At 38.0% G+C, this 11965-nt stretch overlaps 3 protein-coding genes across 4 annotated transcripts in view; 1 reads left to right on the top strand and 2 right to left on the bottom strand.

Annotated features, from left to right (window-relative positions):
* Positions 1-4388, bottom strand: part of LOC118325739 (phospholipid-transporting ATPase ID-like) — a 204037-nt gene extending 199649 nt beyond the window's left edge. The window contains exon 1 of the mRNA XM_035658529.1: positions 4266-4388. The gene's annotated coding sequence lies outside the window, so the exon portion shown is untranslated. The remainder of the gene's footprint in view (positions 1-4265) is intronic.
* Positions 4389-7450: 3062 nt separating this feature from the next.
* On the bottom strand, positions 7451-10003 carry si:dkey-174n20.1 (uncharacterized protein LOC796174 homolog). Its single transcript, XM_035658482.1, has 4 exons — positions 9614-10003; positions 9196-9438; positions 8611-8913; positions 7451-7929 (listed from the first exon to the last, which is right to left on the bottom strand). Exons 1-4 carry the CDS (start codon positions 9732-9734, stop codon positions 7670-7672), a joined length of 927 nt encoding a protein of 308 aa, XP_035514375.1. The 5' UTR covers positions 9735-10003; the 3' UTR covers positions 7451-7669.
* Positions 10004-10073: 70 nt separating this feature from the next.
* Positions 10074-11965, top strand: part of susd2 (sushi domain containing 2) — a 19824-nt gene continuing 17932 nt past the window's right edge. Inside the window, exons 1-3 of one of the 2 annotated variants that reach the window (XM_035658481.1) lie at positions 10074-10173; positions 10611-10809; positions 11683-11831. In XM_035658481.1, coding sequence (XP_035514374.1) covers positions 10724-10809; positions 11683-11831 — 235 coding nt within the window. In that variant the 5' untranslated portion in view covers positions 10074-10173; positions 10611-10723. Of the gene's footprint in view, positions 10406-10610; positions 10810-11682; positions 11832-11965 lie in introns of both variants that reach the window. The other variant, XM_035658479.1, reaches the window with a different exon arrangement.

Genomic DNA, 11965 nt, shown 5'->3' with positions numbered 1-11965 from the left:
ATTTTCAATTACAAACCTCCAGATATACAAACAACATAAATTCAGAACAAATATACAAACAACCATACATTAAGCACTGGGATTATTAAAGTATTCCTGATTCTGATTCCGATTATTCTTGATGCCTGTCACTGGGTCGTATTTAGTCAGATTCCCCTTGAAATCAATAAAACAAGGCCGCATATTTTTGTGTTTCCAATTTATGCTACTTTATAATCCAAGATCTTTTCTTTTACTTTTTACCCTACATTTATTGACAGCTGCAGTTAGAAATTAAGATTTTACATCAAAAAACACAAGCTTATAAAAAACAATACAAAAGCTCCCACAAAAAAAGCAGGGTCTAGTTGTCACTTGTCTCAGGTTCCAGATGTCTATGAATTGTTCCACCAAAGAGGTATTTCCCCTCGAAGCGTACTCACATTAATCTCACTAAACTAGGTTGAATAAACAAATGAAAGGTACCAGACTGACGGTTTTTGTCAAGGTTCCTGTGGGTTACTGATTAATGTTTCCTCAGTAGATCTGACTGCAAGTGAACGAGGAAGTTTACCTGTGGGAACCTTTGATCACAGGATAAGTCATCACTTACAAACTCTCTAAGTTTCCTCTGATTCATGTATTAAAAAGAAATTATAGCCTGAGAAAAAGGATATATATATATTTTTCTTTTGAGAAAATTGAACTGATTTGTAACTGTGCATGTATGAATAGAGATGTATATACAGATGTACACCTATGTTGATACCTTTCTTCCCACTAATGATAAACGTTAACAAAGCAACAATGGAAAAGGGAGATGCAGTTATGACACAAGGGCACAATACAGTATCAAGCCCTGAGCGCCGCACCAAAAGACCTGGACAATCAACCTCTGAATAATTCACCTGACCTCTCAGGCCACAAAGCCACTCCTCCTCTCATCTTACCTGATAAAACCCTGACATTTTGATTGACCTTTTAAACTTAATAACCTTATCCATGCACCATAAAGACTCAGACATTCTGGCAGACGCAGCGTCATATCCATCTAACAATGAACAACCTTCAAGCTGTGACACAAACTTGGATTTTGACCCACATTAAATTAATTTGTGCACGGCACGAAGGTTATTGAGTGAGATCAAATTTAAGGAATAACCTTACATGACCCCCCTTTCAGACATCTTAGTTCAGTTTAGATGGAGCAGTCACATGCAAGTTTCTAATTCACATCTCTCAGCATTTTCTAATTAACCTTACTTCATTTTCTTCCTGTAAAACAAAGACACACACAAAATCTGTCCCTACAATATTGCACTTGTTTCTTCACTCCAATTTATGATCAGCTTCTTTTCTCATTTTGCAACGGGATGCTTTTGTAAAATCTCTTTTGTAAGTTTTAATAGCATTTATCTTTCTCATATTTGCTGTTTTTCTGTTCCTGACAGGAGTCTGACATAAAGTACCAGTGTGTTGGATTCAGTGGCATTTAGAGGTGAGGTTACAAATTTCAACCAACTAAATACTGCTCACTTTCCAAGTGCGTATGAGAAAATGTTGGTCCTTCTGGTCTACTGTAGAAACATGGCAGTTCAACATGGCAGATTAATTCTAAGGTAACGAAAACATCAACAACGATTCTTATTTTCAGGTGACAAAATTATTTCTGCCACTAAATCCCCCGAAAAACCTTTAAGGGAAGGCCTGACTTTTGAATTTTGGTAGGACAATGAATTGTAATAACTTTGGTGATCCCTTAATAATTTCTCTATTTATTTACTTTTTAAAGAATAAACATCTTGTTATGAGCTGTGACATGACTATTCTTGCATATTTAGCTCATCCAAAAATGGGCCAGTAGTATCTGCACATTGTCACTTAACTTCTGCATTTTCCTTCACATTTTCCTTCACATTGCACAAATTACAGCATTAAGATAAGACATTAAAATGCTGGATGTCCCAAAAATTTCCCCAGCTAAATAAAAAATAAATCTTAAATAATTTATTTTGTTCAAAGTCCATTCCTATTTTACAAAAATATATTGGCTCCCTGTCTACAAACGTCAAACCTGCAGCCAGAATCCAGGGTTTAATATTCCACAATCATCATTTCTAATAATAGAGGGGCATCTCAATTTCAAGTCTTGTCTCTATCGAGGCAATCTTGAGAAGGTCACTCATCTCATTTTAGATTTTTTTGTTATTATTGTAACTCATTGTGTTGCAGTCCATATTCAGGGATTAAAGCCAAATATTTTACCTACATATCTAGTGCAAAACACAACCTTTAAAGAACTTAATGGTTTAGCTCCCAGTTATGTTGGGTTGGTTATGTTTGCTGAATTGCTGCTCCCCTATGAGCCAGATCCTCAGATCCTCAGGCAGGGCTCTGTTGGCTGCTCCTAAGTCCTGGTTTCAGGACTAAAGGAGACCTGGTTTTACACTTAGGACCTCTTAGCTCATACACACCCTACCTCAAAACTCAAAACTTTTACTAATGCTAGCAAACCGTTTTATAGTCAACATGTCTTGTTTGATCACTGTTACTCTTGTTATGTTGTTTTAATTGTCTGATTTTGTTTGCCTCATTGCATTCCTGAGATGTTTTAACCCTCGTTCAACCATGTAAAGCACTTTGCTTTGAAAGGTTTTGTATAAATAAAGTTTACTATTATTATTATTATTAGTAGTAGTAGTAGTAGTAGTAGTAATGCATGTGTCATTAGCACACAAAAATAGTGATCATTCTATAAGGGCAAATAAAACAAAAAGCATTTGAATGTTTTACATCTTAGACATTTCAGGGGGCCCTAAATATTGAATGCTATCGTATTAGTGTAAGTAAAAATATATAGGACATAATATTTTGTGAAATTATAAGAAGTAAGTAAGTAAAACTTTATTTATATAGCACTTTTTTGACAGAGATCCAAAGTGCTTTCCAAACAACAAATAAATAAACATAACAACACACAAAAACACAAACATAGAGAGCATGTAAAAACAAACAAAGAACACAAGGGAGGATAAATTAAAAGAGACAATGGCAGATGAAAGATAAACAAAGGAGATCTATAAAAAGGCTTGCCTGTAGAGGTGGGGTTTTGAGCAAGCCGCTTAAAACTGTCCACAGGGTTCCAGTGAATTCTAAGTGAATGGGTGAAGACGTATTCCACAATGTTGGGCTAAAACCGCAAACGCACGGTCACTTTAGCTTTACAGGTAGAGCGTGGAACGGATAAAAGGCGAGATTTAAGGAGCGAAGTCTCGGACAGTGGCCGAGGAGTGGAGTGGGGAACAAGGAGGTCTGAAATGTAACTGGGGGCAAGGTCATGAAGTGCCTTAAGATCTTATAATTGATTCTAAATTTTACAGAAATTATAATAAATCAATTGTTCAACAAAAAAAACATTCCCTTTATTATAACTGATAATAATAACAACTGTGTAACAGCCACCCTTATACCTGAAATCATGATATGAGACAGTTATTACTGGGAGAATCACGCACCACTGCAACACTACAACTCAGTCTCATACTTGCCTGAAGTGAAACTGATGTGCACCACTGATACAGGATATGAATGAGTACCTCACAGTCTTCCGCTGCATAATGATGTAGAAATGACTCACAGCCTAATTCATGAGTGCCAAGCCGCAAAGTTTATGGTCTACACTACAGTATCTGTACAATGATTGTCTTCATAAACATCATCCTTATCATCACTACTCCCACAAACAACTGCGGCTGTCGTCATCTTCATCTATAGCACACTAAAGACAGTACTGTAACTTTCATTCCTAAGGGAAGGCTTCATGCTGCAGTGGTCGGGCACCATCACAAAAACTATAAAACACACTGTGCTGCTTCAGTAAAGTCTGAGAGTTTAGGTAGAACATGTTGACTGTAAGAAGTTCTGGATAAGCAGCTCTGTTAAACTCGCCGTAGAACCCACGATGACATTTTGTCTGAGAGAAAAAAACAGAAAGTGAAGCAGAGTTTATCGCCAACTCTCTTCTCCTCCTTTGCCGCAGTCGTTCATTCTTTCCGTTACTTTTTTTGCTCTTGGACTCCCTGGAGGGCAGCAGAGACAAGGAGAGCGAGAGGGAAAGCAGACAGCCCATTCACTACAGCTTCCTTTTCGCCTGACTGGCTTTCTATCTTCCTCCTCCATCTCTTCCCTTTCTTCCCCCAAATCCAGCTCAGTATGAAAACCCCCTCCCCGCTTCACCGTGAACCCTCCAATGTCGGTAAAAAGCGAGTAGCGGCGCGTCTTCTTACCGTGCGTCCTGGCTCGGTGCGGTGCGTCCTGGCTCGGTGCGATCCCGGGAATAAACAAGAAAAACTCTCAACTACGAGAAGAAACGAGGGCTAATGTTTTCCTCCTTGCTTCCCACTACTACCCTCTCTCCTCCCCTTACTCCCCCCCCCCTCCCTCTCTCATGCTCTCCCCTCTTTTGACTCCACTCCTCCCTCCTTCTCTCTCCACTCCCCTCCGTGGGCGCAGCGTTTACTCATAATTCAACTATTGGTATGAAAACATGGAAACCTTCATTTACTAAAAACCATTTAGCACGAGTACAAGCGAGGTAAAGGGCTAGTCACGTGACGTACAGCGGTAATTAAGATTTGTGGGTCAACTATGACCCCTAGTTGGAGAACTTATAAGTGAAACAACCGCTCCAACTTCCTGTATTAGTGTTTCATGTGTCTTAATGAATGTCACTAGAAGACGCTTCAGTTGGGTTTGTACTTTACTGGATGGCTGTTCTGTGGTTTATAGAATAACAGAATATCAGACATACCAATACAATTAACCATAATCTCTATATACTACAAATTACAATCCTATACAGTCCTATACATTCTGTCCACGGGCTATCAATGCAACATAAGATACAGATATAGTACTCTCTTCAAGGATAAAGTGGACAGCCTTGACAGTTAAATAAAAGAGCTCTGTTTGTAGTATTAACTAAGGATTAACACAACGACTCATCATTATTTCAAATTGTCACAAAAGAATAATTATAAACTAGTATCACATGTTAATTCCTCATTACAGTGAGAACTTGTATGTTTAAAGTTACAGATGAATTAACCTCCTACTGGCACTGTCTGCTAAGCCACATGGTGAGTCAAATTACACACATTAATTCACTAATATTTACTCAACCAATGTTTATGAGGAAGGCACAAATAAAGCATAACATATAGTAAGTATTAAAGTTCTCAATCCAGAAAAATGTCCCCTGTGACTGATATACTATTATATATTATATCATTATATTATTATGACTCATGTATTAATGTTAATAATAATTACTTTACATTAAAGCAGGATTTTACTTTTCTAGTTGGTTGAGGTGGAGTTTACCTATTTTGTATAAGACTACAACTAATGGTTATTTTCATTATGGATTAATCAGTCGATTATTTGCTCCATTAATTGATTGTTGGGTTTGTGAAAATTCTGGAAATAGTGAGAAATACCGTCGACCCAGAGCCCAAAGTGACACATTCGTAATGTTTATTGTTTTGTTTACAACCAAAAGTCCAAAGGTCAAAATCCTTAAAAATAAAATACAATTATTTAAATAATTAAAAGGAAAAGCAACAACTCTCACATTTCTCTTTCAATTGCCTTTTTGATGATTCAACTTATCATTTCAGATCCAGCCTACTACTGTAGTGCATCATGTTTAATAAGCTAATCATATTTGTAGGCACAAATCCTAATTTGTAAGTAACCAAAGCTGTCACAGAAACAAGTACAAAGAACAATATTTCCCTCCAAAATGTAGTGGAGTAGAAATGTGTCTTAACTTATACTTTTAGCTAAAGGAAAGCATTTGAAGTATTGTATACCCAACATTATTATTTCTGTATTTCTGAGTTGTAAAATAGATAAAACAGTCAGTGTTTGTTTCCCAAAGACTGATAGTGTCAGGTTTATTGCTCATTAACTGTTTAGCTGTTTCCTTAAGGCAGACACAACTCCACCATTTTTATTTACAGGCGCTGTGGGTTACTCTCCATGTAGTCCATCATGTTGAACCGCCTTGTTTCTACAGGAGACCAGAACAGAAAAACCTAACACTGGCTGTGGGGGCATTCGCGTTTTTTGGGCATTTTGTGGCCACCACAGTTTCTCCTTCCGAGGGGCGGGTTAAGCAAGGGACCTGCGATCTGCAACTACACCTCTAGATGCCACAAAATCCTACACACCTTTAATGAATGTTCAAGAATTATTAAATACATGCTGATATGAAATCATAAACACAAAGATTAATGTTAGAGATCAAGATTAATGTGCCCACTGCTAACAACCTTTAAAGTTCAACATGCATAATTCAAAGACAAGGTCAGGACATTTTAATACATATTATTCAAAATAAGACTTCTGACGTGTTTTATGTGTGAAGTTGTTTAATTAACTGTCAGCTATACTTACTAATCTATATGTGTCAATTTGAAAAATGATTAGCTGGACAATCATTTATCAAGAAAAATATACAAACATTTGCTTAAATTTTACAGCTTAAATTTTAGGATTTTATTTTGTTATTGGATTTGTTCAATTTTCCTCCCTGAATCCACAGAGAAATATTCAGTTTGACAGATTTGATATCAGCAGTTTTTAGTATATAGCTGCTTCCAACACTGAAATATGGGAAGAGTTTCTCAGTGAAAGTGTGTCTTGAGTGCAGATGTGAGTCATGTGTTCAGGGTCGTAGAAGAATACGTCTCCTCTGTCATAGTCCAGCTGGACTCTGATCTTCTGGAGACAGTCTTACCAAGACCAATCAGGTATTTTCCACTGTGATGCAATAAACACTACATATATTTTGGTGTGACATATATCGCCCCCTTCCTGTCAACAGACTCTTTAGCCAAACCTATATTCCAGTCAGGATGATCTCCCACCTCCACCTCCCAGCTGTGTTTCCCTGAGCTGAAACCCAGAACAGTGGAATACTTAGTGTTTCTCTCAGTCAGGAAACTTTAGACAAGATCAATTTTCTTAGCCATTTTCTCTGATATGTGAATTATCCTTTAACAGCAAGACTCAACAAATGTTTGATTTACAGATTATAATCCTTCTGATTTTTGTTTCTAGTTGGAATCTCAGCTCAATTGAGAAATGTATGTATCAGCTTTAGGTTTCTCTTTCATTTTTTTCAAATAAATACATGACAGCTGACATGACACCATCTTACCAGCAGATGGGGCCATCAGCTGGTAAGATGGTGGCTTAGAATTGTTCAAATAGAAATAATTAATTACTTTTAGGTGAAAAAACAACGCATACATAATACAATGCATTGGCATCCCAAACAACCTAAAATTAAATATTTTAGAACATAATCACCAAGTCAATTCATGTGTTAAGCAACCCCACTGTTAAAGAAATTTCGTTTTTTTCATTTCATGACAATTTCTTTAAATGACAATGTACTCGCAAAGACAGTGAAAGTCTTTATTTATACATCATTACAAAATGATAACCCACAAAAAGAAGTTCTGTTGGTGAATAAAAAAGAAAACATGTCAAGCACATAAAAGAACAATTTTTTTTTTAACTGCACTGTACACAACAAAGTTCTTGAAAAACAAATATTTAGCACACGATCATAAATAACTCTTAAATAAAAATAAAGAACCCGTTTCTCCAGCTTACACCATCAGGCCAGTTTCACCAGTCTCTCACTGGCCTCCCACAGTTTTTTTGCCACACCAGCGTCTCTTGCGAAAGGACGCAGAGTAGCTGGTCGGCAGTCGACGAAGTAACCCCCGCTGTGTCTGGCAGCTTCATCTGACACAGCACAGTAGATGACAGTCTGAGCTCCAATCTCACACGACACGAAAAACATCCACATGACCACCTGCATCAGCATTCGGAACAGGATGGAGTAGTGGCACGTCCAACCACTTTGGACAAAACCTGCAGCAGCATAAGGAGGCAGGGGTAAATATAGATTAGGATAAATATAAATAGGGTCAGGAATATACACACTGTATGTTAGGGGTGGACAAAAAAATGTAAGAATTTTCTGGAAAGTCTTTTTTTTTTTAGATAAAATAACCAGATATGAATGTGTCTTTTTGGTTAATCCAGTGAATTAAATATTGAAAGGCACTGTAATAAATCCAATATTGTCATAAAGGAACCCTGCCCATTGAATTTCAACATTGACCGCCATGGTCTAATACAACCACACATACTGTTCTAGTACAGCGTAAACAGTACAGAAAAATTTAAAAATTTAAAAATATATAGTTTCACACTATATATAGCCGAGCTATGATTATTCAATTTCAAATAAAAATACACTGATTGTAGATCAATACATTTACAATAATATAAGATAAAAACATCCATATCCAATAAATCTAAGTCTAGAAGTCTAAAAACAAGAACTAGGGTTGTAACTAATTATTATGATTATGATGACTGAAGACCTCTCCTATTCCTCTGATACACTTTAATCCTTCAGGACTAACTGCAGAAAGTGGACATAATCCAAAGCTTGATTATGATAGAAAATGTGTACAATAAAGACAAACACCCAAACTTTCTTATTTCCTTTTAATAATATTTGACATTTGGGGAAGAAACTCTTACCAGGGTGCACAGCATAAGAGGTCACTCCTTTCCCTTCAGTGATGCGGGCCAGTTCCTGACTGAAGTAGATGTTGGCCAGCTTGCTGCGGCAGTAGGTGAAGAAGGGCAGCAGGTTGTAGTTGAGGTCCTGGAAGTCCAGTTTCTGGTATTTGTAGATCGAGCATGTGATGGTGACCACCCGGCTGGGGGCACACTCCTTCAGGCGTGGCAGAAGCAGATTGGTAAGGAGGAAGTGACCCAAGTGGTTGACACCAAAACACATGCTGAAGCCATCGTCTGTCCAGTCGAGGATGCTGGGCATGCCTGCAGGAGCACCACGGGGTGAAGAAAAAGGTCAAAACAATGAGGTGGCAAAAGGACAAACATCTGGGTTTTATCTGATGTTGATGCTTTTACTGCAGACGTTTCTAAAAGGGAACACATCTTAATCCATTTCTTTTGATTTCCTGCCATGGCAACCTTGGTGTTATCATTAAAAACTCTAACATCTGGCCAAGTAAACGTCTGGGTTATTTATTGGAAGGGAAACATTTCCTCTTCTGTCTTTCTTTCTTTGGTGATCCTCCATGTGGTTGACACCCTCACCTGCATTATTGATCAGGATGTCCAGCCTCTTCTCTCTCTGGAGGAAGCTCTTACAGAACTCCCTCACAGAGCGCAGGTTGGCCAGATCCAGCGCCATGGGCAGGACGCTGAGGCTGTGACTCTTGAACTTGATCTCCCTCACAGCCTTCTCAGCTTTGTCCATGTCTCTGCAAGCAATGATGACACGGGCCCCTCTCATTGCCATGGCAACAGCTGTGTCTTTGCCAATGCCAGAGTTCCCACCTGCAAACACAACAACAACAACAACAACAACAACTTGTGTGAATGTTCATGTGTTAGTGCTCTTGTGAGACTCGGAGAGGACAGCAGTCGTACTGTCTGCAATAATCCAAATGTACTGTAATACTACTGTAAAGCAAAAGTCAGCATCAACGCACACTGATCTTTAAACATTTACCTGTAATAAGAACTGTTTTGCCATCAAGTCTTTTGAGGTCGGTGCAATACCTCCTTTTTTTCATCCATTTCAAGATGAAAAAACAAACTAAAGACGCGATGATTGTATAGAGAGTATACATGTTTCTACTGCTGCTACCTTTAACACAAGCAGCTGCTGCTCTCTATGTGAGCCTGGAGCTAACGCCAGCTAGCTCGTTAGCTTGCTATTCAACTAAAAAACTAAGTCTAAAACGTCATTTTCTGCCCTACTATTCCTCCATTCTGGTTCTTGTCGTGGTTAACGGGGCGGAGATGATCCAGGGCGAATCAAACACAACAGAAGAGGGTTATTTTATTCATTTGACAATCCTCTCCAGTTCATTGTGACTCACTTCACAGGGAGCGATGTCACGTGATGTGCGCATGCGCCAAATGCTCAAATACCGCAACATCTCGCGAGAACACGTTACTTGAACGTCAATAGCCTTTAACGGTTCAAATCAGTTCAACTTCGGGCTCAAGTGACCTAAAAACGAAATTATAAACATGACAGTGTGGGTATTGTGAAACAAATATGTTGTGAGTTACGTTTTTTTTTTTTAAATCTGTTAATGAATAACTTCTGCCCAGTTAGCTATTATAAGCTGTTTGTTTCCAGTGTGAATTACCTCTGACACGCTGCGCAGCTCAGTGCCAGAGTTTGTAGTTTGTAGTTGTGTTGTTTTGTTCTGTAAGATAAACATGAGAGCACACTTGAGAGAAACCATTTTCCTCTGTGGAATATTTCTTATTTGCTCATGTCAAACAGCTGGTAAGTAACTTTCAGAAGTATTTTAGGGACTTATATGATTTTATATTTAAATTTTTGCATGAAGTAAACATTCTGAATCCCTACAACTTGTTTGGAATATGTTTTGTTGCATACAGCAAACCAAATGAAGCAATTTGTTATGTAGGTTGAACTTTAATAGAAGTCTGTGCAAATATTTGAGAAATATTTTTCTGTTTTTGTCAAGGTCAAACATGCAGGGGGAAGTGTGGAGACATATTGGAGGAATGCTCCTGCCATACAACCTGTGTGTCTTTGCTGAACTGCTGTTCAGACTACAACCAGTCCTGTTTCCAGGTGATGCCTCACTCCAGCTCCATGCTGGGTGGGAGAGCTCTCAGGATCCTCAGTTTGGTTCTTCATGCTGGTGGGCGCTTCCTCTGCAGGTTTGTGTCTATGAGCATGTGGCCTTTGAAGCACATCATGATGTGAATCTTGCATACGCTCATTGTGGGATTATTTCCATTACACGTCAAAAACATAAACAGTATGTGCAGTTCACATGTTGTGCTTTTCCAGTGGATCTTCCTTTGTGATAGCGTACATTTGCTATACATGTACTTAAGTACTGATAATATTTGGGTCCAAATTCTAATCTTTTTTGTTTTTTATCTTCAGAAAAGGCAAAAATAATCTTCAATTTCAAAAAAGTTTTGCGTACTGAAAAGATGACAGAAGCTTTGTAAAATCTGGAATATTTTTTTTAATCAAATCATCAAAATCACACTAAAAGCAAAAAGAAGTTTAATCTTTTGCAGAACAATTGCAAACTTTGTAACACTAAACAAACACTCTTAGATATGAAGCACAAAACATGTCAATAGACTCTCTTTCAGTGAGGAGGTGTTCAAATGGTGCCTGACATGATATAATGCTGCTAATGAATGCTCTGTGTCTTAATACTTTTCCTTTAAAGCAAATGTAAACATGCTGTCTATATAAAGAAAAGGTTGTTGCTGCCTTTGAAATTACATGATGCATTCTATTTCAATATGTACTTTAAATCTTAATTTCCATTGTCTCAGGATATGTTTCAGTGATCAACTCTCCTTTTAAAACTGCGATTTCCAACCTGTGTTAGACTATTATTTCCAGAGTGCTCTTAAAAACAGTGTTGCATTAAAGCACCTAAAATTGTTATTCTACTGACCATATGTGTGTGAGTGCAGTTACAGACGAGGAATCGTATTAAGAACAAAGTCATAGTGTTGTGTAGCTAGCCAAAAAGCAAAAATCATGTTCGTCTGTTTCTGTTGCAGGTTCAAAGGAGAGATTGAACGAGAAGGATTTATTGATGCTGAGGGCCAAGCCTACTGCGTCTCTCCTTTATTGTATGAGACGGGTTGGATACCATTTGCTGTCTCAACAGACGGGATACATTTTGACAGATCTGGAGAGTACTTGTCAGGTATGTTACTGAAATATAAAAATACCTGTGTACTGCACTGATTTGTGACCGGTGTGTAGGATTTAGTGGTATCTAGCGGTTAAGTTTTAGATTGCACCTAACTAGCACCACTGGCATCTGTATTTGACGACCTG

This window comes from Morone saxatilis, unplaced genomic scaffold, assembly GCF_004916995.1.
Source record: "Morone saxatilis isolate NCDOM2014 unplaced genomic scaffold, NCSU_SB_2.0 Contig16, whole genome shotgun sequence".
NCBI classification, from domain to species: Eukaryota; Metazoa; Chordata; class Actinopteri; family Moronidae; genus Morone; species Morone saxatilis.
The sequence above is the reverse complement of the archived record's forward strand: the minus strand, read 5'-3'. Positions and strand labels throughout refer to the sequence as shown.

What these genes read in the sequence shown, in the direction of transcription:
- si:dkey-174n20.1 (XM_035658482.1), bottom strand. Translation starts at nt 9,734, where the DNA reads ATGTATACTCTCTATACAATCATCGCGTCTTTAGTTTGTTTTTTCATC. An exon ending in CAAAACAGTTCTTATTACAG is followed by an intron (nt 9,439 to 9,613) that starts GTAAATGTTTAA and finishes TTGTGTTTGCAG; the next exon opens with GTGGGAACTCTGGCATTGGC. An exon ending in CTCTTATGCTGTGCACCCTG is followed by an intron (nt 7,930 to 8,610) that starts GTAAGAGTTTCT and finishes ATGCTGCTGCAG; the next exon opens with GTTTTGTCCAAAGTGGTTGG.